Source organism: Dromiciops gliroides, chromosome 4 (assembly GCF_019393635.1).
Source record: "Dromiciops gliroides isolate mDroGli1 chromosome 4, mDroGli1.pri, whole genome shotgun sequence".
NCBI classification, from domain to species: domain Eukaryota; kingdom Metazoa; phylum Chordata; class Mammalia; order Microbiotheria; family Microbiotheriidae; genus Dromiciops; species Dromiciops gliroides.
In genome coordinates this window covers 458,880,465-458,907,417 of record NC_057864.1, presented here as the reverse complement: position 1 = coordinate 458,907,417, position 26,953 = coordinate 458,880,465, and the positions used below count along the sequence as shown (strand labels likewise).

The 26,953-nt window shown below is 40.2% G+C and overlaps 1 protein-coding gene across 1 annotated transcript in view; it reads right to left on the bottom strand.

Moving 5' to 3' along the window:
- Nucleotides 1-26,953, bottom strand: part of MYO1D (myosin ID) — a 412,141-nt gene that overhangs the window by 273,187 nt on the left and 112,001 nt on the right. Inside the window, exons 2-4 of the mRNA XM_043964054.1 lie at nt 13,445-13,653; nt 4,319-4,412; nt 436-601 (exon numbers count right to left, since the gene is read on the bottom strand). Of these exons, the coding sequence (XP_043819989.1) occupies nt 436-601; nt 4,319-4,412; nt 13,445-13,653 (469 nt within the window). The remainder of the gene's footprint in view (nt 1-435; nt 602-4,318; nt 4,413-13,444; nt 13,654-26,953) is intronic.

Here is a 26,953-nt window from a genome sequence, read left to right as displayed (position 1 = left end):
GCAGGCAAAGAAAATAATATAGTTCCAAAAGTAGTAAATAAAAACATGGGAAAGGGTGGTTTGCAATCATTAGAAAGATTATGAATCATTGCAAATAACCTCTCAATTTGATCACTTGCACCTTACCCAAAATGCAGGCCACAAGTCTGAAAGCATGAAGAATAAGCGGAAAAGAGAAATTTTATCTCTGTAACATAGAGCATCTTCAAACTTGATATTACACAACAAAAAGCTGATTTAAGAAATGCAGGAGAGGAAAAAGTCTTCTGTCAAGAAGGAAAGCATTTACTAGAGGGAAGGAAGGGAAGGAAAGAATGGAGAATAAGAAACTACTTTTAAGCAGTAAAAGAAATGCTAATTATATTGGGAAAATGATAAAAGAAATTAAACATGAATTTTATGTCACATCATTCTTGGAAATTAGGTACATTTTACCTTCTCTAGCAAATAATTATTGATGTGTCCACCAATAGGATCCCCTTTGAAGTCAAAGTTGATATCCATGTACTTTCCAAACCTACTGGAGTTGTCATTACGGTTGGTTTTGGCGTTTCCAAAGGCTTCCAGTACACAGTTGGATTTCAGTAACATATTCTTCACCCTTTAAAACAGAGGAGTAAAAGGACATAGTAACTGGCTCAGAAATGCAGTTGTAAAAAATCCAGATGCTCTGCCTCTTAAAAGATGTGTAACGATTGGAATGATGCCACCTGCTGGAGACTTACTGTAGAAAAGCTCCACCATGAGGTGAAGGTCTTTGAGGGCAAGACCATGCGTCTTTTCTTTGGCGTCAGGAAGTGACATTTGCTTGTGGGAGGAAGAAGGGGGAACCTGGCGCTCTGACTCGCTCTTTTTCCTGTGGACTCTGGCAGAGAGCGGAGCTAGAAATGCGCTCTCCCTTTAATCAATAGATGAATGTAGGCCTTTCTCTCTCTCTTTACCAAATTCTTATTCTCCTTAATAAATGCTTAAAATCCTAACTCTTGCTAAAGCTTATAATTTATTGGCGACCACTCATTAGATATTTTAGACAGACTAGCTAGAATTCTAGCCTTAACAGATGTTGTTTAGTCATTTCGGTCGTGTCTGACTCTTGGTGATCTCATTTGGGGTTTTCTTGGCAAAGATCCTGGTGTGGCTGGCCATTTCTTTCTCTAGTTAATTATACAGTTGAGGAAACTAAGGCAAATAGGGTGAAGTGACTTGCCCAGGGTCATACAGCTAGTAAGTGTCTGAGGCCATATTTGAACTCAGGAAGATGAATCTTCCTGACTCCAGGGCTGGCATTCTATCTGTTGTGCTACTTAGCTGCCTTAAAAGGCTATTTTTTTAGCATAATAAGCCTAGCAAAGAAGTGACCCAGCGCCAGTCATATCAAAATGTGTGAGTGTGTATATGTATCTCTGGTGCTAATTAAATGTGCTGACTCCCAACTTTGTGTTAATTTTACTCCCCCAAATAAAAATCCTTCCTCAAAGGGAAAATATTTGCTACTGTTGGAGATATTCAGAAGAATGTACCAAAGTCTCTGGAGGTAATTTCAAAGGGGGAAATTCTGAGAACATTCTGAGTGTTAGCAACATGTGAGAATACCTACAGCCTCCCAAGATGGCTACTTGGAAAGGAATATTTAAATGGAATTCTTTATTCTGGCATATTTATACCCCCAAATGAGTGACCCTCTGTGGGGCCCACAGAGTTAATTTCTATTTGAGTATGATACCAATGCTCTAGGCAACTTTCTGACAGGGAAGACATTGACCTGCATTGGAAGGTTGATTTTCCTCACTTGGGAGTGTAAGGAATTAATGTGATTTGGGGTTTCTATGACCCCATCTTTGGCTAAAAGTAGAAACCCCAGGGCGCGCCCATGCACACCAACCTCACGCTGGACACCCGCATGCCCACGTGAGCCTGGCTGAATTATTTTTTGTTTTGTTTTATTTTTGTTTTTTGTTGAGGCAATTGGGGTTAAATGACTTGCCCAGGGTCACACAGCTAGTAAGTGTTAAGTGTCTGAGGCCAGATTTGACCTGGCCAAATTATAATGGGGATAGCTCAGGGGGTATGTTGAACTAATTGGAGACTCAGCATGGCTAAGAACCTCCCTTTCTGGTGAGAGAGGCAGGAAGGGGAAGTGAGAACTCCGGGAGGAACAGGAGACAAAGGGAGCTGATTCTCCTTGGAACTAAAGATTCCAGGCGGTGGTGAGTTTCTATTATTGAAGTGAGGCTGGCTCTTTTGTTTGAGCCATGCTGTTCTGGGTAGCTGAGGAGGCAGAGCTTGTTTGAGGTGTCTGGGGGCCTTTTTACCCTAGAGATTTAGATTCCAATCATCTGGGAAGTGGGTCATAATTTTTTCCTTTCTCTATCCCCTTTCTCATTGTCCCTGGCCCTATTAACTTCACTTGTATTATAGATTTTCTCCCCTTAATAAAACCTTATTTGTTTGTGGAAAAGAGGCCATTAATCTCCTTTCTTATTAGTCTGAGAGAAATAACTAAAAAAAGGCAGTTTGGAACCAATATTACAGTGAGCCACCCAATTAACTCTCCCCATACTAAATTTGGCCCTTACAGGAGTTCCCTTTTCCAATGAAATTACAGGTATAGTCCCTATTCCACCTCATTTTTGGCCACTTACTGATACCTTTTTTTTCTTTTTTAATCTCAGGGATTCATGAAGACCATTTAGTGAAGCGTGGAGGATGTAGATCTACTACAGAGGAAAAATGAATACCCTCGCCAATAAAATCACAGATTTTTGTAGTACTGATGCTGTCATATAACTTTACACCTATACTTCATATGTTGGTATGAGGACAGTCCCCATGTCCTTTTTTTTTTTATTAGGCACTTGGTCTTTTATACCCACGTGATGTGAATAGGGCAAACATATTGAGTTTGCTGTAGTTGAACTTCACACTGAGACTTAGCCTTTTTCTAGCCCCTGATCACAGATGGTCATCCTAATTTGGTTAGGATTTAATACATCTACGTGCAAAAATCAATCCACCTTAGGGGCTGCTAGGTTGCGCAGTAGATAAAGCACTGGCCCTGGATTCAGGAGGACCTGAGTTCAAATCCAGCCTCAGACACCTGACACTTAACTAGCTGTGTGACCCTGGGCAAGTCACTTAACCCTCATTGCCCTGCAAAAACAAAAAAACAAAAAAACAAAAAAACGAAATCAATCCACCTCTAAAAGAAAAATAGCTCTGGGGGCGGCTAGGTGGCGCAGTGGATAAAGCACCGGCCCTAGATTCAGGAGTTCCTGAGTTCAAATGGGATCAGGAATAGTTAAACATGTCTAAAACAACTGAACAACAACGAGAATTAAAAACAGAAAACATTTTTAAAAATCAAACATGTAAATGAACTCCTGCCTGGCCAGTTCCCTTGCACTACAGTGTAAAAATCTAATTAGAAGTAAAATGCCAGGGCAGCTAGGAGGCACAGTGGATAGAGCATCAGCCCTGGAGTCAGGAGTACCTGAGTTCAAATCCGGCCTCAGACACTTAACACTTACTAGCTGTGTGACCCTGGGCAAGTCACTTAACCTCAACTGCCTCACTAAAAAAAAAAAAAAAAAAAGAAAGAAAAATAGCTCTGTGAATGCTTCATTAATGATGAAGCTAACTATGGGTTTGGGGGCAAGGCGCCAAAAGGTTTGTAATCAAGGCTGGGTACCAAAGTGTTTTTGTGAGCTAGCATTTACGCACCAGAAACTCAAAACCTCCATTTGTTTCAAATAAACTTTTCTGTGGCCTGTTTACTAGCAAGAGCTGATACTTTGTAGAGAGTTGTCTGGGTTACAAAATGCTTTCCATCTATTTGAGCTTCACCGTGCTCCTGGGTGGGGTTATTTAGTAATAAAAATAGCCAGCATTTCTATGGCACTTTGAGATTAGCAAAGCACTTTACAAATATGATCTCATTTTAGTACAGATAAGAGGAACAGCTATTATTATCCCCATTGTGCAGATGAGGAAATAGAGGCACAGAGAGACTTGGCGATTTGGTTCTGAGTCCACAGTTAAAAAAAAAAAACACAACAGACCAAAGATTTCAATTTGAGACTTCAGCTCCAACCCCAAACTCCTTCCAAATACAGTAGCAGCCTCTTTACTTATTGAATAGCTAAGTATTTGAAACATAGGAACAGGAGACACTACCCAATAAGACAGAGGTAGCTTGGTTGTCAAACTGATATTTATTGAATGACTGAACAGAATTGAAGGCAAAAAATAGTGGCATATGACTACTTGGAAAGAGAAAGTCCATGTATACTTGGTGGTAATATGCAAAACAGACCCTTACCTTTCCACCTCTGCTCTCTGGCTGGGATTGGTGATGGCGGCAATATACTGCATTATGTATTTACTGGCTTCAGTTTTCCCTGCACCACTTTCTCCTAAAATAAACCCATCAATAGGCATTATACACCATGTAATCATTCAAGCTCAAAGCAGTAAATAAAAATACTATATATTTAAAAACCGGGGCAGCTAGGTGGCGCAGTGAATAGAGCACTGGCCCTGGAGTCAAGAGTACCTGAGTTCAAATCTGGCCTCAGACACTTAACACTTACTAGCTGTGTGACCCTGGGCAAGTCACTTAACCTCAATTGCCTCACTAAAAAACAAACAAACAAAAAATCAAGTGGGGAATGGCTGAACAAGTTGTGGTATATGAATATAGTGGAATACTACTGCGTGGTAAGAAATAATGACCAATCGGATTTCAGAGAAACCTGGAAGGATTTACATGAACTGATGCTGAGTGAGATGAGCAGAACCAGGAGAACATTGTACACAGTATCAACAACATTATGTGTTGATCAACTGTGATAGACTTGACTCTTCTCAGCAATACAATGGTCCAAGATTGTTCCAAATGACTCATAATGAAAAATGCTCTCTAAATGCAGAAAAAAAAAGAACTGTGAAATCTAGATACAGATTGAACCATACTGTTTCTATTGTTTTTGTTATTGTTGTTGTTTTTCTTTTTTGAGGTTTTTCCTTTTTGCTCTGATTCTTCTTTCAAAGCATGACTAATGCAGAAATATGTTTAATGTGATTGTACATATATAACCTATATCAGATTGCTTGCTGTCTTGGGGAGGGTGGAGGGAGGAGAAAAGTTTGAAACTAGACATCTTATAAAAACAAATGTTGAAAACTATCTCTACATGTAACTGGAAAATAATAAAATGCTTTTATGAAAAAAGCCCATATCATTTAATATTATATTTGGTTGCTTAAAATGACTCACTTTCTCACTCATACTCAGGTGGGCTTTGAACTATTTTATTCCTTTGATATGACAATTGATTTCTTAGAGTTTTAGAAAGAATAAGTCATTGCAAAAGTAAAAAAAAATACAGGATTAAGATTTATAAGTTTTTTTTTAAATTCAAGAAATAAAAGGTCTGAAATAAACTTAGTTTGAAAGATTTGAATAACCCTCTCAGGACTGACTGCTAATGAAGCAGAATGGAAAGATTTGGGGGATTAAAAAGCTATTCATTGTCAAGATCAATGACCTACAGTAGAATTTTAAAGCCCCTGGGTGTTGAAAGAAAGAAAGAAAGAAAGAAAGAAAGAAAGAAAGAAAGAAAGAAAGAAAGAAAGAAAGAAAGAAAGAAAGAAAGAAAGAAAGAAAGAAAGAAAAGAAAAGGGAGAAAGAAAAGAAAAGGGAGAAAATGTGATTCTTTCAGACAACAAAGGGGAAGCATGACACAGTGGTTTCAGCAAAGAAAAAGAGTTGAAATGTTAGGGAGTGATGAGTAGGAGTGTGTACAAAAAATAGGGAATTAGGAATTGGAAGATGTGGGATCTGATCTGGGCACACTGACCTTACCTAGCTGTTTGCATGACCTTGGAGGAAATCACACATTCTTTCTAAGCTTCAGTTTCCTCATCTGTAAAATCAGGCTAATAATAACTGCCCTACCTTCTTTCCATGGTTGTCATGACAACCAAATGAGATAACAGATGTGAAACTACTTTTAAAAGCATGAAATGCTCCATCGATATATTATTACTACTAAAAGCGACTTTGGCTTTGTAGAAGACTTGGTCTAGGTATGCTGTGAATACAGAAATCCCAGAGTATTGTGCTGTACACAAAGAAACAATTGTTCCCAATACAAAATTCGATAGTTGCCTACTTCTTACTCAAAGCTCCCCTTTTCAATATATGTATTTTTCTAATTCTTCAATTGTATCTGTGGACAAAGCCTCTAGTAAATGATAACTTCCCTTTATAATATCACGTAGCTTCAGATTATAGGCATTCTCTGCTTGATAATGGTAGACAAAAACACATTGTCAGATGAAATGATGTGATAGGAAGCAAATTTTAAGAACCATATTATTATAAAACAGTAATCAGCTAAATACAGTGGGATACTGGAAGTTGGTTATAATACTGTTGCTCATCCTTCCTTTTCAGAGAACCAATGACATCATGGTTGATGATGAACTGGATTTAAGTAAGGCAGAGCTGCACAAAGTCACCAGCCTCACATTTGCAAGGGCAGGGCAAAAGTCAAGATGACCCAGGATGCAGCAGATGACCTTGGCATCTTTGGTGCCTGATAAAACTCCAAGCGCTCCACAGTGCCCTGCTTCAGCTGCCTTCATGACCATTGGAACAAACTATTCTCACTTTCCCATTCCACCAGGGGAAGTCTTTAGAGGCTTGGGGTAGACATCTTCCTAATGCACCAAGAAGTTTGAGGCCTTTTGGTTACCCTTAACCTGGTTTAAGCCTATCTGCCTAGATGGTTTACTGGGGTGTGGCTGCTGCATATGCTATATAACTTCTTGGAGTCACAGGTGAGAGTTGGATACCAAAGGTGGATGGGAAGTCCTGAAAAGGGTTCAGCAGCCCTCACACCATGATCACAACATATTGATGATACCATTGCAAAATACTGTTTGTCAGGGCAGCCTTATGTGGCATATATTTATACATTGTTGACCGGTATGTCTCCTCTTCTTACAGGGGGAAGGCCAGTAACTTCCCATTCTTAGTTTGTCCTGCTGATACAGGGAAATATACCCTTCACTCATAAAAAGAAAATTAGCTCCATTTCTAAGATTATTAGAAATTTCTAATGGCAAATCCTGGAACAAGAAAGGTTTCTTATACATGGATATGAATATTTAAGTGAGGAAGCCTTGAACACAGTGAAGTCAGGTGAAGTAGGAAGACACTGGTAAACTACTAAGGAGGTTGGGAGAGGTGTTGATTCATTCATTCATTCAAGGGTTAAGTGACTTGCCCAGGGTAACACAGCTAGTAAGTGTCAAGTGTCTGAGGTAGAATTTGAACTGAGGTCCTCCTGAATCCAGGGCCGGTGCTTTATCCACTGCACCACCTAGCTGCCCCTGAGGTGTTAGTTTAAAAGAAAAATGAGTATTTGTATAACCCTAGCATGCCATGACAATTTAACTCCCCTCATCACATATATGAAACTGATTATTGTTATTATTTTTTATCTTGTTGGTAGATGGAAGATAGAAGAAAAAGGGTTAGGAGGAAAGGAAGAGATTAATCAGACTTCCAGGTTTTGTTGGGACACTCCTTTTTAATTACTTGCATTACACAAATATCCTAGAAAGTGGCCTAGATCTAGATAGATGGTATGGGGGGGGTGGCATATATCTAGACACAATTTGTAAAGCAATATAGATTTATTAAACTGCTCACATAAAAGCCTTAAACTGGAATAGGGTATTTCACAATTGGTTCACAGAATTAAGAACTTTGCATATAGATTAGAGCTTAGGATATTGGGTATTGGGGAAAGGCACCCTTTGTTTTACCTCAACTGCTTTTCATTAAGAGAACATAAGCTAAAATGAGAAGCTATCTAACTCCAGTGTTTTTATAAGCCCCCAAACATAAACTATTCACAGAAGGATCCCATATTCAATGAGAATTGCTGTGAAAACTGGAACACATCTGGCAGAAATTATATTTAGACCAGTTATCTTACAACATACACTACAATAAACTCAAAATGGATATTCAACCAGAATATTAAAAAGTCACATCATAGAAAAAAAATGAGAAGTAGATCAGATACCTTTTGTAACTGTACCTGAGGAAAGAATTTTTAACTAAGAGAGATTACAAAAGATAAAATCAATAATTCTGATTACACGAAACTAAAGAACATTTGCACAAACAAAACCAGTTAGGATAAGAAGGAAAACTGACAATGGGAGGGGGGGGGGGAATCTTTGCATCTAATATTTATGATGAGGTTCTGATATCGTGCATATATAACAAATAAACACAATTATATATAACTAAGTCATTTCCCAATAGATATGTAGCCAAATGATATGAAAAAAGGTTCTAAGATGACAAAATATTAATAATCATGAAAGATTGCTTCAAATTGCTCATAATTCAACAAATGCAAATCAAAACAACTCTGAGGTTTTACCTCATACCCAGAAAATTAGCATCAGTGTTAAAGCGAATGTGAGTGAACAGGCATAATAACACACTATTGGTGTAGCTGTGAAATGGTCCAACTATTCTGGAAAGCAACTTGGAATTAAACTAAAAAAAAGTGACTGAAATGTTAATACTCTTTGACCTGTAAATATGTTTTCTAGGCATATTCCACAATGAGGTCAAGGACAGAAAGAAGGAATCCACACACACCAAAATATTGACAATGGTACTTTTTGTGATAGCAAAAAATGGAAAACCAAGTGGTTAGCTAGAAATTGGAAAATGGCTGAACAAATGTTTGCATATCAGCATGACGGAATAGTGTTACTAAGAATAAGGCTAAGGTGAAGAAGGTCAAAAAAGGCTAAGGTGAAGACCTTAGAGAGACAGAGAAGACTGACACATATATTGATTCTGAGTGAAGCAAGAAGTACCAGGAAAATGATATACACAATGACAATAATGTAAATGGAAAGAATAAAGAGACCAAAGTTGAACACTGTAATTATAATGATAAACCTTGGCCCCAGGAGAAGAGGGAAGAAAATGTGCCTCCCTCCTCTTCATTGCTGAGATGAGAGATGATGGGCACAGAACAAACTCAATCAATCAGTCAGTAAGCATTTGAGAAGGACCTGTTATTTGCTTGGCACTGTGCTAGGTGCTATAGATACCAAGACAGAAATGAAACTATTGCTATACTCAAGAAGCTTACCTTGTATTGGGAAAGACAACATGTACATCTAACTATATATATAGCACATATGAAGAATAAATACAAGATAATTTGAGGAGAAAGGAATCTAGCAATGGGGGGCAGGTGGGGCAGGAAGGGCCTAATAAAGTAAGCATAACTTGAGCTGAGTTTTGAAGAAGTCTAGTGATTCTCTGAGTCCATAGTGAGGAAGAAATGCACTGGGAGACTGTTCAAAGGCTGTGTATGAAACAACAAGGCCAGTTTAGTTGATTCATGGAGTGTTTAAAAGCAAACAGTATGTAATAAGCCTGGAAATGTAGTCTAGAGTCAGTCTGTAACAGGCTTCAAATGCCAAATAAAGAAACTTGTATTTGATACCAAAGCAAGCAATGCAGAGACATTGAAATTTATTAAGGAGGAGAGTGATGTGATCAGTTGTGTACTTTAGGAAAATCACTTTGGCACCTGGGGGGAGGATGGATAATGGGAGAAATTTGAGGCAGAGAGACAAATTGGAAGAGTATTGTAATAAAACAGATGAGATGTGATGAGTCTGAAACAAGACTATAAGCATGTAAGTGGAGATATGAGGATGGATAAGAGAAATATTAAGGAGGTAGATTCAACAAGATTTTGCAACTTAAATTGTCTATTATTGTGAAGGGTACTATCATCCTTCCAGGAGTCATCCTCAACTGGTCATTGCCTATTAGACAGTTGGGAATATCCAATAAGCAGTTGGTTATGTGAGACTTGAGAACTTAGGAGAAAGGCTAGGGCTGAAGATATAGATGTGAGAGTCATCTGCACAGATATGATAGCTAAACCCATGGGATTTGATCAGATTCCTACGTGAAAAAGTATATGTTCAGAAGAGAAAAAGGACTGAGGCCAGAGCTTTGGGGAATATACATAGCTATATGATGTGATATGAATGATGATCCTGCAAAGGAGACTGAGGAGGAGTGGCCAGTCGGAGGAGAAGAGACCCAAGAAAGCAGTGTCATGAAGATCCAGAGAGAACAGGTTCTCCAGGAGGAGAGAGGGGTAAGAGGCATTAAATGCTACAGAGGTAAAGGAAGATGAAGATTAAGGAACAACCATGAGATTTGGCAATTAAAAGAACATTGATAACTTTGGAGAGCAATGTTTCAGTGGAGTGATGAAGTAAGAAGTCACATGCAAAGGGTTGAGGAGAGAAAAAGAAGTGGAGCATTAAGAACAGAAAGCTTTTTTTAGAGGAGTCTGGATGTGAAAGAGAATGGAGATAAAAGACAATAGCTTGAAAGGATGGTAGTGTCAAATGAGGGGTTTTTGAAAGATGGGCGAGATTTGGGTATGTTTATAGGCTGCAGGGAGATAGTCTATAAAAACCAAGATTAAAGATTGGCCAGAGGGGTGGTGACAATACAGAGGAAATGGAAGGGAATGTGAGAAAGGATATCTATCTATCATCTCTATCATCTCTATCTATGGTCTCTATCTAGCTACCATCTCTATCAATCATCTACCTATTTCCTTTATACTGTCCTATATCTTGATATATCTAGATAGATAAATGACATTGCTCTATCTATTAATAGATAGATATCCTTTATCACAGATACAGAGAAAAGGAGAAATGGGACCTCATTGGGAAATGGTCTCAATTATTTGGTAAAGTATGAGGCAAGATCTCAGCTAAGGGAGGGGGGATGCTATGGGAAGTCTGAGAAAAGATATAAAATAGTTTCCATGGGGAGCAAGATAGAGAACGATTTAGATGGACCAAAAGGACTGTTGTGCTGCAGTGAGGGCCCAGTTGAGATTAGATAACACAGATCTGTAATGGACCCAGTCTTTGGGGTTGTGTGACTTCCTCTAACCCCAACTGGTAGCACATGAGGAGTGGAGGAGGTGGACAGTGAGAATAATCCAGGTGGGTGTTTGGCAAGGCATGAGCAGCAAAAACACAAGGAGAGGAGGGATTCAAGAGCAGAAAAAGGTGTCATTTTGAGCTGATTAACTATAAAGCTGAGGTTGAGAAGGGAGGAGAGGGGGCAGCTAGATGGTGCAGGATAAAACACAGGACCTGAGTTCAAATTTGGCTTCAGCCACTTGACACTTACTAGCTATGTGACCCTGGGCAAGTCACTTAACCCCCATTGCCCTGCAAAAAAAAAAAAAGGAAAAGAAAAGAAAAAAAAGAGAAGGAAGGAGAGTACAGCCAAAACAAGGGTGATCTCCAGATTACTGACAAAAGGATCCTGGAGGGCACAGTGAAGATGAAGAGGAGATATAGGAGGGTTGAATTCTAAGGAGAGGTGGAATGATAGCAAATCATGGTCAGAAAGAGGCATTTCAGAATTCTCACCCAGGGAAGTAAAACTGTAGCGGGTGATGATGGGCTCAAAGGCAGGACGGTCCCATTGAGCGGGTGTGGAGTGAAGAAATAGGTCAGAGGGGCTGAGCAAATAGAGGGGCTTGAATATTAAGGGAACATCTACAAAAATGCTCAAGTCTCCCAGCAGACAGGCAGAGATTGAGATGGAAATAAAAACTGAGCTTGTCTATGAACTCTGGGGGAAAGAAAGAAGAGGGACCTGGGAGCCTAGAGATAACTGTGTCAGATGTAGTTGAAATGTTGATTGACTTTGCTGAAACATCCTCAGTGGCAAGAGTCAGTGGACTCAATCTGGAGGCCTATGAAGAAGGCAGAAGTTTCTTCCATCCCTTACTTCACTGTCCTCATCCCGAATTGGTTAGTTAAAATATGGCAACTTCATACAAGAAAAAGTATGTAAACATGATAAAGATTTCTGCACAGCAAGGGCCTACAGAAAAGGATTGGTGTGGGACTGCTCTTATAATTCAGAGCTGTGAGCATACTGCTAGCAAACATCAGCTAAAAGTAGGTAGCCACTACCAAACGAAGGTAAATATGGCAGGTTAAGACGTTTTGGGGATTCCTTAGTTTCTAGAGGAAGGGTTTTCCTTGGCCAGGTCCATCTTAATAGAAAGCTGGTGAGATGGTAGGAAAGTAGTTAATAAACCATTCCTATTTATTTTGTGCCCGGATAATAATATACATATTTATTGATAGCCTTCTAGTTGAAAGTATTCAGATTTAACCCATTCCTCGGTATGTGGTTATCTTTTTTAAAAAAAGTTTTATTGGTGCTCATTGTTTTTACATCTTGTTGATTTCTCGACATACCCTTCCTCTCATCCTTTATCCAGTGAGATGCAAAGATGCAAAACAAATAACAAAGAATAGTTCAGCAATTAAGCATTAACTACACATGACAGCATGTTCAGCATGCCACACCCATAGTTCCCCACTTCACCAATAAAAAGATGGATGGATGGACATCTTGTCATCTGTTCTCAGTTTTATTTTCTTATTCCGTTTAATTTTTGGAAGATGTTTTGTATATACACATACATATGTATACATGTGTATGTATGTCTGTATATATAAATGTGTATACACATAATATATAGAACATGTACATATATATTTTTTTCAACCCCACCTCCCCTCAAATCTTTTTTTTTGGGGGGGGGGCAATGAGGATTAAGTGACTTGCCCAGGGTCACACAGCTAGTAAGTGTCAAGTGTCTGAGGCCAGATTTGAACTTGGGTCCTCCTGAATCTAAGGCTGGTGCTTTATCCAATGCACCACCTAGCTGCCCCTCCCCCAATTCTAAGGTCAATTCCGTACTAGTTCCTATAAGTCTTCGATGGGTTTCCTCTTTCCAGCCATAACAATTTCTATGAAGCTATTCATGCCACTCAGCTTAATGATCCTACTTTGGGGAATGTAGCATGAAGAAACCACTCAAAAGAAAGAAAGCAATCTGTACAAAAGTGTTAAACACAACCCAATGTCAAAAAGAGGGAATGGCTATGATTTCCAAAGATAACAACAGCAGTATATAACCATTAGAAATCATATGTAGACCTAAATGCTTATGTGAAACAAGGCTTCTTTACCTTTCTGTGTGTGTGTCATGGACCCCTTCTGGTGAAGTTCATGGGCCCTTCTCAGAATAATGTTTTTAAATGAATAAAGTATGATATGTAATATTATAAAGGAAACCAATTCTATTGAAACAGTTCTCAAAATATAGAACAGAGCCACAGAGCTCAGGTTAAGAATCCTTGATGTATAACATCAGTGATTAAAAACCATAAAATAAAAGTGGAACCCACAGGGATTGCACTTGTGTAAACAAGTCCACTTGAGCGCAAAGAGAGGAGAGGCGTGCCATCTTCTGCCACATACCTGATATCACAATACACGTGTCTTTTGAGCGCCTTTTCATCGCTTTGTAAGCAGCATCAGCAATGGCGAAGAGGTGAGGTGGCCTTTCGTAGAGCTCACGTCCTTTATACTGTTCAATTGTGTCTCTTCCGTAGATGTTCAAGGATTTATACGGGTTCATTGAAACAACGACTTCTCCAATAAATGTGTAGATGCGTCCTTTTTCAAACCTGCAGTAAAGATGTCAAAGAAAAAGGAAGCATCCGCTGTAGTAGATGAATGTTATTTCTTTCATATACGATTACTTCTCTCATATTGTCATACCCAGGGACTCCAGGAACTATCTCTCGGCTGGCAGCTCTCTCCTGAGTTGCAATCCTGCATCTCCAACTGTCTGCTGGATGTTTTCACCTGAATACTTATTAGGCATCTCAGACTCAACATATCCAAAAGAGAATTCATTCCCTTATTCACTAAAAACCCCATGCCTCCTCCTGACAACTATTTCTTTCGAGGACACCAGCTTTTTTCTTTTCTTCTTGGTGGCATCAATCACTTTGGCACCAGCCTGGGGAAGCCCATGGATCCCTTGTCAAAATATTTTTAAAAATTAATATTTGAAGGAAATGCTAAATTTCAGTTCGAGGTTAGTGAAAATAAAGATATAATTTTTTCCCATTCATGTTCACGGACATCTTGAATCCTATCCACGGAGCCCTTGTTCTAATCACTCAAGTCTGCAAACTAGGTGGCACGGTTGGCTCTCACTCACTGCTCCTTACTTCCAGCCGCTGAGGCTTATTGATTGTCCACCACCACACCTCTCTACTGACGTGTCCTCTGCCCAAATTCAGGAGTCATGCAGTTCTCCTCTGGACTCTTGCTTCTGCCTCCTAATACATCTCCATTTGGTCTCTACTTTCCAATCCATCGTCCACAGTCACCCAATTAAGACACCTGAGGCAGAGATCACACTCTTTTACTTCCCTGCTGATAAAACTTTAGTGGTTCTCTATTTCTTTTAGGCCAAAACAAATTTCTGCAGTTGGTAATAACAAGAACAACAAGAACAAGAACAACAATAGCTAATATTTACATAGGGCTTTGAGGTTGGCAAAGCATTTTACATATATCATCTCATTTGATCCTCGCAACAACCCTGGAAGGTAGGTGCTATCATTATCTCCATTTCACAGATAACAAACAGCATTGAGGCTGAGAGAGTTAAGGGATTTGCCTGGGGTAATACAACTAAGAAAGAAGTATCTGAGGCAGGATATAAACTCCTGACTTCTTGACTGGAAGGCCAACACTCTATCCATTGTGCCATTTAACTGTTACCTAAAGTCCTTCATAATCTGGCCCCAGGAAGATTACACATCACAACCTCTCCCACACATGGAGTTTCAGACAAACAAGCCTATTGCTGTAGACTATTCAGGACGTTGGTCTCCAAGCCTTTGCATAGCCTGCTTCTTTTGTGTGGAATGTTCTTTAGCCTCAACCCCTGCTTCTTGGATCACCTGACTCCCTTCAAAGCTCAGCTCAACTATCACCAAAACCAAGACTTTCCTGATCCTCCCTTCCCCTGCTATTGGGCCCCATATGCACAAATTGCATTTATTTTGCATATATTTCCTATTTAGTTATCTCTGTTCCTTGTGTTTCTCCCTAGTAAGCTGCCTGAGGGCAGGAGTTGTTTAATTTCCATCTTTGCATCCCTAGTGGTTACCACCTTGCCTGGCACATAGTAAAATATGCTTAAAAATAAATGAATAAATATGCATAAATATAAATACATCAAATAAACAAATGTAAACAATACGCATAAAATGAACAAAACCAACAGCAAAGGACAAGTTTAAAACTCTGTTTGTTGAATTGAATGTACATTTTAAAAGGCTCTGCATTTCCTTTGAGAATCAGTGAGTGCAGTTTCTCTCCATGCATAGTTAGGGAGAAAAGCCAGTAGAGCATAAGAGAGAAGGGAAAGGTAACCAACCATTTGGAGGATAGGGAATTCCTACTCCTGAAACAGAGGCGGGAAATCAGCAGAGAAAGAATAAATTTCCCCAGGTAAAGCAACCATAGTGGAAGAATTAAATTACCTCAAGGAAGGAAGGTTACAGGAACTAAAAGTTAACCTTGAAGCTTATTCAAGAAATCATGGGGGATAGCTAGGTGGCTTAGTGGATACAGCACCTGCCTGGAGTCAGGAGGGCCCGAGTTCACATCCTGCCTCAGACAGTTACTGTTTGACCCTGGAGAAGTCACTTACCTATGGTGGGAGAGGAGAGGGGAGGGGAGGGGAGGGGAGGGGAGGGGAGGGGAGGGGAGGGGAGGGGAGGGGAGGGGAGGGGAGGGGAGGGGAGGGGAGGGGAGGGGAGGAGAGGAGAGGGGAGGAGAGGAGAGGAGAGGAGAGGAGAGGAGAGGAGAGGAGAGGAGAGGAGAGGAGAGGAGAGGAGAGGAGAGGAGAGGAGAGGAGAGGAGAGGAGAGGAGAGGAGAGGAGAGGAGAGGAGAGGAGAGGAGAGGAGAGGAGAGGAGGAGATCTTGGGAATTATGGACACAGATAAACACACGATGATTAATATTGTGTCTGGAAGGGACCAAAGAGGACATCTACTCCACCATCTCCATTTTAAAGATGATGAAACCGAGGCCTGGAGAGGGTAAATGATTTGCTCCTGGCTACATGGATAATGGCAGAAGTAATGGTTGAAACCAGATCCTCCAATTGGAGAGCCAATGCTCTGGGAGACTTCCTCTCTTATTACTGTACTCATTCTCAACTAAATACATATAACTTTGTATATACAGACACACTGAAAAAGAAGTATGCCCATGTGGAGAAATATCTAGGGAAAAAACCCCACAACCCTCCCAAATCCCTCATGCACACACACACACATGCACATACATGCACACACATGCATATACACATGTACATACACACACACACAATCATAGGAGAACCCAGGATTGCTAAGTCATCCTCACACTATGTGCCTCCATAGTGACTTTCCTCTAAACTTCCTTGCTGTCTGGTCTATTCTTCTTCCAGAGACATCAGTGGTAATTAATCATTTTAAATTAAAAGTAGGGAACCGCACACCTCCTTTTAGCTCTTCCTGGGCTTCAGATTACAGGATGTAATTTAGAGTAAGAGTAAACAGAGATGGTGAGAATGTCAACTAAGAAATTGAAATCAAGATTTTCATCTGCTGATATAGTCAGTCCATCTCTGGGTAATCAAAACCATTAGCTATTTATTTATATTCATTTGCATATGTCATTTCTTCATATTGTCCTCTCTCCCCCACTGAGACCACATACTCCTCTACTGGCTTCCTTTCCTCTCCATCCAATAAATAAATGCAAAAAGGGCTTCTAATAAATGTTGATCTAGCCATCTAAATGTCAGCATTACAAGCACATCTTAAGCACTGTGTCCATGCCATGAATTTATGACATCTTAGGCCTGTACAGTGAAGAGCTGACGGCTACTGAGCTTCCTTACTTGGTTACCAATTCAATAAAGAATCCTTAAAAAAAACCTCTCTTTGAAGGAAACAATGTAAACAAGAATAATGAAATAAGCTTGATTCAAGCTCTATATTCCATCCCACCTATTGGCAATAAGTGGTCTCCAAATATGAGCAATGAAGAATTGGTAAGTCTAGCTTCTTGACATATATTACCCAGCTGGGGAATAAAGGCTAGACCTGTGATTTCATTGGTATAGAGAACTCCCAGAAGAGAGAACTCCCTCTACCAATGCAGGTTGGTGACTTAGGGGGTATTACTTGGAGCACTGACAGGCTGTAACTTGCCCAGGGTCACACAGTCAGTATATGTTGGAAGCAGGATGTAAATGCAGTTCTTATTGACTCCCAGATCAGTTCTCCATCTATCCACTACAGCAGTTCTTCAAGTTTGGTTCAGGGATCCCTGTGGGTCCCCAACACCCTTTTAGGTGGTCCAGGAGGTCAAAACTATTTTCATAATAATTAGATATTTTGGCTAATATGGAAACATTTAATATAAGTATGTGTGTATATATAGGGGCAGCTAGGTGGCGCAGTGGATGGAGCACTGGCCCTGGATTCAGGAGGACCTGAGTTCGAATCCGGACACAGACAATTAACACTTACTAGCTATGTGACCTTGGGCAAGTCACTTAACCCCAATTGCCTCAGCCCCCCCAATATATACATACACACACACATATATATAACCTATCTCAGATTGATTGCTGCCTCAGTGAGGAGGGGGAGAGGAAAAAAATTTGGAACTTAAAATCTTACAAAAATGAATGTTGAAAACTATTTTTACATGTACTTGGAAAAAAACAAAATACGATTAAGTGTAAGAAAATTAGATGTTTGAATTTCTAAAACAATATATCAATAGATATTATCCATATAAACAAAAGCTTTGGGGTCTTCAATAATTTTAGAGTGTCAAAGGGGCCTGAGCCCACAAAGTTTGAGAACCACTGCACTGTATACACCAGGCTGCTTCCATGACCCAAATATTAGGAGGAAAAATGTGGAAGAGCCAATTCTTCAAATTAGTGAGTAAGACATTCACTTCACAACACAAGACTTGGAGTTAAATGGGGGTTCCGATTGCAACTCTGCCATTAATTAGCAATCTAACCAATATCAGGTCACTCCACCTCTGTGGGGCTCAGCTTCCTTATTCGTAGATGGAGGCAGAGGATCAGGTGACAGTCAGGGTTCTTTCCAGCTCTAGGAGGAGCTGCTGTTGATTCAGAAATGCACGTATCTATAGGACATACACACACACACACATATACATACATATATTTATATATGCATGCACACACATACACATGGCTGCACTCTACAATGACCCAGCAACTTCTTCATGCGGGAGGCTTATGCCAGTCCTGCAATGGACAAACTGGAAGTAGCCTCCACTGCTATAGCCTCTTCCTCTGATTGGATGGCCTTTCCAGGATCTCTATTCGAGGCCACCCAGACCATCTGTATCTCATTCCTCCGGCCAGGCTTCACTCCAGACTTTGTCCACCAGACCCTCCCTTTTCAGCTTCCTTCTTCCCCCTTCCCTATGATGAAGTAAGCTCCTTGAGGGAAGGTAATCTTTTTGTTTTTTTAATGCTTGTATTTGTATTCTCAGCACTTAGAAACAGTGCTGAGGACATAAAAAGCACTTGATAAATGTTGACTATTATAAAGATGTCTCCCTCAGGCTCTGGCTCAAGATCTGGGCTGGAGATTGTCATTAACTAGCACATAGTGGAGCAGTAGAGAGAGTGCCAAGACTGGAGTCAGGAAGACTCATCCTCCTGAGTTCAAATCTGGCCTCAGACATTAGCTGTGTGACCCTGGGTAAGTCACTTCACCCTGTTTGCCTCAGTTTCCTCAAATGTCAGATGAGCTGGAGAAAGAAATGGCAAAGCACTCCAGTATCTTTGCCAAGAAAACCCCAAATGGGGCCGTGAAGAAATGGACGTGACTGAAAATGACTGAACAACAACAAAAAGCACATTATAGAGAAACAGCAATCATTTACCAAATGCCCATTTCATCCCTAAATTAAAACTGTATTAAGTGCTCTTAGATGTTACTACTATGACTGCTGCTACTACAAGTTATCAACAGATCACCAGGTACATCACAAAGGAAAGGCTAAAGACCCTGTGACTGAGGAGAAGATACCAAATTCTTAATGTCTATCAACAACTTTGAAAACGTTGCAACTGATTTTCTTGAACTTCTGGGAAGGTTTTTATGCACATTCCCTAAGTAATCTTGGCGTTAAAACCACCACTAGGTGGCGCCCAGGTACACTTTATAAGCACACAACCTCATTTGTTCATTTGCATTTTGATAGCCTTAGGGCAAGTATAGTTGTGTCTAGGGAAATCTAGTCCAGCTATTTTGTCTCCAGATAGTACAGTAGCCAAGCCAGCATGGGCAGACAGCAGGGATAGCTTCCCTCCCCAAGGATTTCTCAAGGAAAGTTCTTTCTACAAGTTCACTCAGCAATTCCTTTGTGCTACAAATGTTGAAGCTAAAATAACCCCAGAGTTAGGGTTAGGGTTAGTTTAATTGTGACTAACATGGCAGTTAAACTAAAATTTTTCTTTAAACATTTTATGCTGTACATTAGTTGCTTCAAAAAAAATACACCAAAAAAACTGGTTTATTAGACAAGTAAATTTCTCTACAGCTATAAAAATGTGACACCCACTGAAATATATAGTTATTTAATGGGGAGGGGAACATCCAGCCATCCTTTTAACAATAGGCTCTTATTAGGTTCGCCTCTAATAGTCTCACTTATTCTCAGGACTCAGTTCAATTAAACAAACATTTAGTGCCCACTAAGTGGAAGGAACTATTCCAGCTTGTTTTATAGCTGAATTCCAGTGCTGTCACTGCTCCCAAACTAGCTAGGTCAGTTAGAAATTGATTGATTCATTCAGTAGTAAAGAAGTCGGTCCAGGAGTCAGGAAACCTGGATTCGAAACCAAGGCTGTTACTAATTATCTGGGTTACTGTCGGCAGGTATCTTCAACACCTGCCATCTCACTTCCCTAATCTAGAGAATGAAGGAACTAGGGGGACTCCTTAGACATCCATCTAAAACAAAGTTTCTTTTTTTAAAAGTTTTATCCTTCATTTATTATTTTCTAGTTCCATGTAGAGATGGTTTTCAACATTTGTTTTTGAGCTGAGTTCTGGTTTTTTGTTTGTTTGTTTTGTTTTTTTGCAGGGCTATGGGGGTTAAATAACTTGCCCAGGATCACACAGCTGCTAAGTATCAAGTGTCTGAGGCTGGATTTTAACTCAGGCCCTCCTAAGTCCAGGGCCACTGCTCTATCCACCTAGCTGCCCCCAACATTTGTTTTTATAAGATTTCTAGTTTCAAATTTTTCTCCCTCCCTCCCCAAGACAGCAAGCAATCTAATATAGGTTATATATGTACAATCACATTAAACATATTTCTGCATCAGTCATGTTGTGAAAGAAGACTCAGAGCAAAAGGGAAAAACCTCAAAAAAGAAAAAAAAATAGAAATAGTATGGTTCACTCTGCATCTAGATGCAGTTCTTTTTTTCTGGATTTGGAGAGCATTTTCCATCATGAGTCCTTTGGAACTATCTTGGACCATTGTATTGCTGAGAAGAGTCAAGTCTATCACAGTTGATCAAACACACAATGTTGTTAAAACAAAACTTCTTAAACTGTGGGTCTGGATCCCACATTGGGTCCCAGCAACTGAATATGGGGATTGCGAATAATTTGGCAACAGTAAAAGGTTATGTATACCTATTACATATACCTATATGCTCAGGGTCAAGTAAAAATTTCTCAGGAGAACAGGGGTCACGAATGGAAAAAGTTTAAGAATCCCCGATCTAAAATATCATGGTAGGATATAAATATTCCAATGGTTGTTTCCATCAAATTAATACTTTAGGAGGCCAGAGGCTTTCGCTGTGACTCAATTCAAGAACTATTTCTTAGGTGGGTACTGTGTAAAAAGCCACTGTCCAGGGCACTAGGGCTTAAATTTTATGGAGAAAAAATATACATCTAAGTGAATGGCATACATACAAAGTTTATCCAATATAATTAACAAAATTAAAATAAGTAACACCCATTTGTTGAGTACTAAGATTTTTAAAAAGCACTTTCCTCTTAACAATCTCATAGAGTACGACACCAAATACTTATCACCTTCATTTTACAGAAGAGGAACTTGAGGCTCAGGGGAGTGATGTGTGGACAGGCAGGGTTGAAGTTGAGATTCTAAGCCAGGCATCTCTTGGCCAGAGGTCCAATGTCTCTCTCACTAATATAATGAGATGAACTACTGAAATATCAGACAACACAAATGCTGCTCTCAAGATAGTAAACAATCTAGTGGCGGTAGATAGAAAGACACAGTCACCAATAATAAAGCAAGCCAACATATATTAAGAGCCTACTATGTTCCAGGCACTGGGGATACAAAAGCTCTCAATCAGCTTACAGTTGAATGGGGGAAGAGGACACAAAATGTACATATATGTGTCTATAAAAACCACATATAAAGCAGATACCAGAAAACCTTGAAGGGGAAGGCACTAGCTGCTGAAGGGGCTGGGAAATGCCTCAAGCAAAAAGAGGTGCTTAAGTTGAATCTAGAAGGAAAGCAGGTGGAAGTGAGGATGAAGAACTTTGTGGGCAAGAGGGATGGTCAGAACAAGGGCACAGAGATGCAGATGACGTTAGTACTAGTTAGTACCAGTATGGCTGAACCATAATGTACAGGGAATGGATGAGTGTATATGAAGGTTTCAAAGGTTGGGTAGGGTTAGGTTTGAAGAGTTTCCTAGAGGACACAGGGAGCCTTTGGAATGTATTGAGAAAGGAAAAGGTGATACGACCAGACCTATGCTTTAGGAAAACCACTTTTAAACTATCTGCAACCATATATATGCACATGTATACACACTCATACATACACACCTATTTGTGTTTAATGGTAGTCATCTCTAGAGTGGGAGGGACTTAAAAAAAGGAAATTTACATGATAATTTTGCTGTATATTTTAAAGGAACAGCAAGTTGTACATAGAACATTTGCAGTTTCATATGCAATTCTCTTTTTTATTGTACTGTTATGGAAATGCTTATTTTAGGCCATAAATTAAAAATAAAATAAATAAATAAAGGAAAATCACTTTGGTGGCTTGTGTGGAGAATGGATTGGCATGAGAAGATATCTGAAGCAGAGAGACCAATTAGGAAACTGTTGTAATAGTTCAGGGGAAAAGGTAATGAAACAGACTGAACAAGGGAGGTAGTCACATGAGGAGAGAGAAAAAGAGGTATGTGAGAGATGATATGGAGACAGAAGTCACAAGACTTGGCAACTGATTGGATACATAGATAAGTGTGGGAATGAGGATGACACAGGTTTCAAACCTGGGTGACTAGAATAGTGATGCCTTTCACAGTAATAAGGAAGTTCAGAAGATTCAAAACATCCAAAAGGCAGTTAGTTAGAGATGTTAGACTGGAGCTCAGGAGGGACTGACTCTCTCTGTCTCTGTCTCTCTCTGTCGCCTTCTCTCCCTTTCACCCCCTCTCTCTCCTCTCTTTCCCAGACACATATACATGTCTATCTGTCTGTCTGACAGCTAAGGCATGGTGGCAAAGTCCAGAAAGTCAGAAGCACAGCCAGGAGGGGATTGAAAGAGTATATATAGAAAAAAAGGGCCAAAGGCAATGTCCTAGGGAACACTCACAAGGAGTGGGCATGACTTGGATGATGGTCTAACGCATGAGATTGAGAAGGAGCAATGAGATAGGGTGGAGCAAGACCACAATTCAATGGTGTCATGAGAAGAGGCAGCATCCAGGAGGAGAAGGTAGTCAACGATATCAAATGGCTGTAGAAAGGTCAAGAAGGATGAAATCTAAGAGAAGAAGATGAGAATTGGCAGGTAAGAGATCACTGGGAACTTTGCAGAGAATGTTTTGGTTGAATGATGAGGTCAGAAGCCAGATCACTGAGGGTTTAGAAGAGAGTAAGAGTAGAGGGGGGTGGAGGCTAGGAATGCAGACAGCTTTTTCAGGGAGTTTGGCTGAGAAAGGGAGGAGAGATATAGGACGATAGCTAGCTATTGATAACTATGATACAAGGGAGAGTGAGATAACTGTAAGAGAGCAGTCCAGGCAAAGAACCCTGAGAAATTAGAGGAGTCAGAGATCACTTTCATATAGGGAGAAGAAGAGAAGGCTTCATAGAGGAAGCACCTCATCTTTGTCTTGAAAGAATAATAATAGTTAGCAATTATATAGCACTTGAAGGGTTACATAAGTAACATATGTCATCTTACTCGATCCTCACAGCACCTGTGTAGTAGGCACTATTAACATCCCCATTTTACAGATGAGAAAACTGAGGTTGAAGACTGCCAAGGTCACACACAGGTAGTAAGTGTGAGAGAAGATTTGAACTCAGGTCTCCTAACTTTATCGAGCCCTCCATCCGCTATGCCAACTAGCTGTCTATTAAATAGGCAAAAAGAAAAGAGTGACTTCAAGATGTATGTAGGAGGTGGAGGAAATAGAGAAGTAGCTGGAGGCACCTAAAATGTGGGGGAGATGAAGCAAGAAGGAGCTGGGAGGGAGGAAGAGATGGAACTGGGAGGGAATTTTGTATTACCATGGACTACCACATGCCTAGCAAATTGTGAGTGCTTAACAAATGTCTGTTTACTGATGATCCATCAGAAGGCAAAGAGCATGAAAAATGGAAAGGCAGACCAGGAACAGATGGCAGAGGGCCTTGGTTATAGGGCAGAGCTCCTGTTTTGTTGTTTGGTAGGTAATGGCAAGGAGCTGAAGGTCTGAGAACAGAATTGGAAAAAGTAATAAGTGTATCGGTGAAATTATTCTGTTAACTCTGTATTGGAGAAGTTCGTACACATAAAGATTTACAGCTGGAAGGAACCTTGGAAGTCATCAGGAGTTTATTTTTTTAGAGATTAACACACACCAAACACTCCCAAGCTACAGTAGGCAGCATACATATAACTGTTAAATTTTATTGTAAAAATTGTAAGCACTATAGAAGCTTTCAAAGAAGGGAGGGGCTGATGTGACTAGGAAACTGAAGCTGGACTTTGAAAGGTGGGAAGAGGACAGAAGGAACTCCATTTTATATGAAGTAAATCACCTGACCTTAGGGATATGGGCAGAGCTGGTATGTAAGCCCGTGAGGAGCCCACCCTGATTACAGCAGAGTCTCTGCTGGGGAATTCATGGTTGAAAGGGTAAGGTTTTAATGGCAATCTTTCTGTTTCCTAAGCCCAGCCCAGACACGGTTGGAGACACATCACCAGCAGCCTGGCCACCAGGTGATGAATTTACTGGCCATGACAACCCATGAAGCAAAAAAAAACACAGAAAGAAACTGACAAAAAAAATCATCCTGGAATGTGGAATGGGGTGGGGACAGGATGGGAAGATGGCTTCTGAAGTGATGGGGGCAGAGGGAGCCAAGTATCACACATGCTTAAGACTATCAACGCTAAATGTTGATTGTTGAAACATGAGATCTCTGCCCATTGAGTTGACATGCCCCTGGAGGAGCTGAATCATACCAATATTGACATTCTCACAATTAATGAAACCATGACACGAAAGCAAATGCTAATGAAACAAGAGGGTGACTCATAGGTTCTCCTTGGAAAGGCAAATAAAGGAGTTGGTGAACTTGGTATTATCATGCCTTCAAAGGCAACAGGAAACATGATTTTGCAGGGTACTGGCTCATCTCATATTACAGAGCTCACAATGAGAATTTGTAAAAAGATCACCATGAATGAGTGAATGAGAAAATGTTGATTAAACATTTACTATGCGACAAGCACTATGCTAAGCTCTGGAATATAAATTCAAAAGCAAACATACTTCCTACCCTCAGAGAGCATATGTTGTAATCGTTTCAGTCATGACCCGATTTGGGGTTTTCTTGGCAGGGATACTGGAGTGCTTTGCTATTTCTTTCTCCAGCTCTTTTTACAGATGAAGAAGCTGAGGCAAACAGGGTGAAATGACTTGCCCAGGGTCACCCAGATAATAAGTGTCTGAGGCCAGATTTAAACTCAAGATGAGTGTTCTTGACTCCAGGCCCTGCACTCTATCTATTGCACCACCTAGGTGCCCTATATATTCTTTTTTTTTTTTTTTTGGCAGGGCAATGGGGGTTAAGTGACTTGCCCAGGGTCACACAGCTAGTAAGTGTCAAGTGTCTGAGGCCGGATTTGAACTCAGGTACTCCTGAATCCAGGGCCGGTGCTTTATCCACTGCGCCACCTAGCTGCCCCGATGCCCTATATATTCTAATAGAAGAAAACAAAATATATAGAATTGAGGGTTGAAAAGTTACAAGCATCATGAATGAGAGCTATAGGGGAGTAGACTGGCACACTTCATTGAGGAACAATGACTAAGTTGATCCAATTACATTTCCAGAATTGGAAAAGTTGTAAGTGGGGTGGACATGGAGGGTGCATGGTGGGGGAGGAGGAAGCAATATCACTGAAAGGGTTAAGACCTCCAAGGCATACTGGTGAGGGGATGGCTGGAGTCCTGTAAAAAATGGTAGGCCAGATAAGGCACTCACCAATCAGAACAGCCAACACCTACTGTAGACAATGAGGAGGTAGGGATAGTCTGCCAAGGAGTAGAAAAGACTCCTTTTAGAAGGAACTGTGGTCAAATTCTGCTTCAGACACTTACTGGTTGTATAACTCAGAGCAGGTTGCTTAACTTATCTCTACCTCAGTTTCCCTTCCATGTCTAAATCTATGATCCTATGAAGAAATGGAAGAGACTCAAAGGCTTGTAAGACCACTCAGGAGGTTCACCACTACTTACACTTTCTTCAAGCAGTGAATAGGGAGGTGAGAACCAATACTATAAAGTTGAAATTGACTATATTTAACAGACAAAGAACAATTGGCTCCTGAGGTCTGACCACATCACCTCCAGTGGCTCACCAGGGCCTCTAGTTTGCATTAAATGGCAAACTCCTTTGCCACTTAAAACCCTTTATATCCTGACTCCAGCCTACTTTTCCAGGCTTACTGCACATTACTGCCTTTCACAAATTCCATGGAAGAGGCAAAGAAGCCTCCTTGCTGTTGCTGCTGCACAACATTCCATTTTCCATACACTTCTTTTTTTAAAAACTAATTAATTTATTTTTGGTGAGGCAATGAGGGTTAAGTGACTTGCCCAGGGTCACACAGCTAGTAAGTGTTAAGTGTCTGAGGCCAAATTTGAACTCAGGTCCTCCTGAATCCAGGGCCGGTACTCTATCCACTGTGCCACCTATCCACTTCTTACTTCCCTCCACTTTTGGAAATCCCTTGCTGCCTTCAAAACTCAGTTCAAGTGTCACTTTCATTTAAAAAATTTTTTTTTCCAAATCTCACTTTCTACAGAAAGCCTTTACTGATTCTCCTAGCTTCACTAGCCCACTCCCCTTACAGAAATTCTTTCTGTTTATTTATGTGTATATGTTGTTTCTCCTCACAGAATGCAAGTTCCCCAAGGGCAGGTTCTATTTCATTTCTGTCTTTGTGTTCCCAGCACAGTGCCTGTCACAGAGTAAGCCCTAAATAAATGCATTTTGACTGACTGAAGCAGGAGTTATTTCAAACAAAGCCATCTTCTATAATCGGACCATTGGCTTCTTAGGACAAAGATCAAAATCAATATCAAATTAGAAGAACAAAAGATGTGAAGATATTGCATACAAGTGAAACAGGCAACCCTAGCCTGGCTTATTGAAATAATTTATTAATACTGAAAAAATAGGAAGCAGATCAAGAATATTTATCAGTTATCCAGGTTAATTGATGTAAGGAAATCAATCACTTCAACATGGCTGCCAAGATGCCACTGCCAGCAAACACTTGTTTTCCTTGCCAAGTGGAGAGATGTATTAGTGAAGGACTAAATTGCAGTTTAG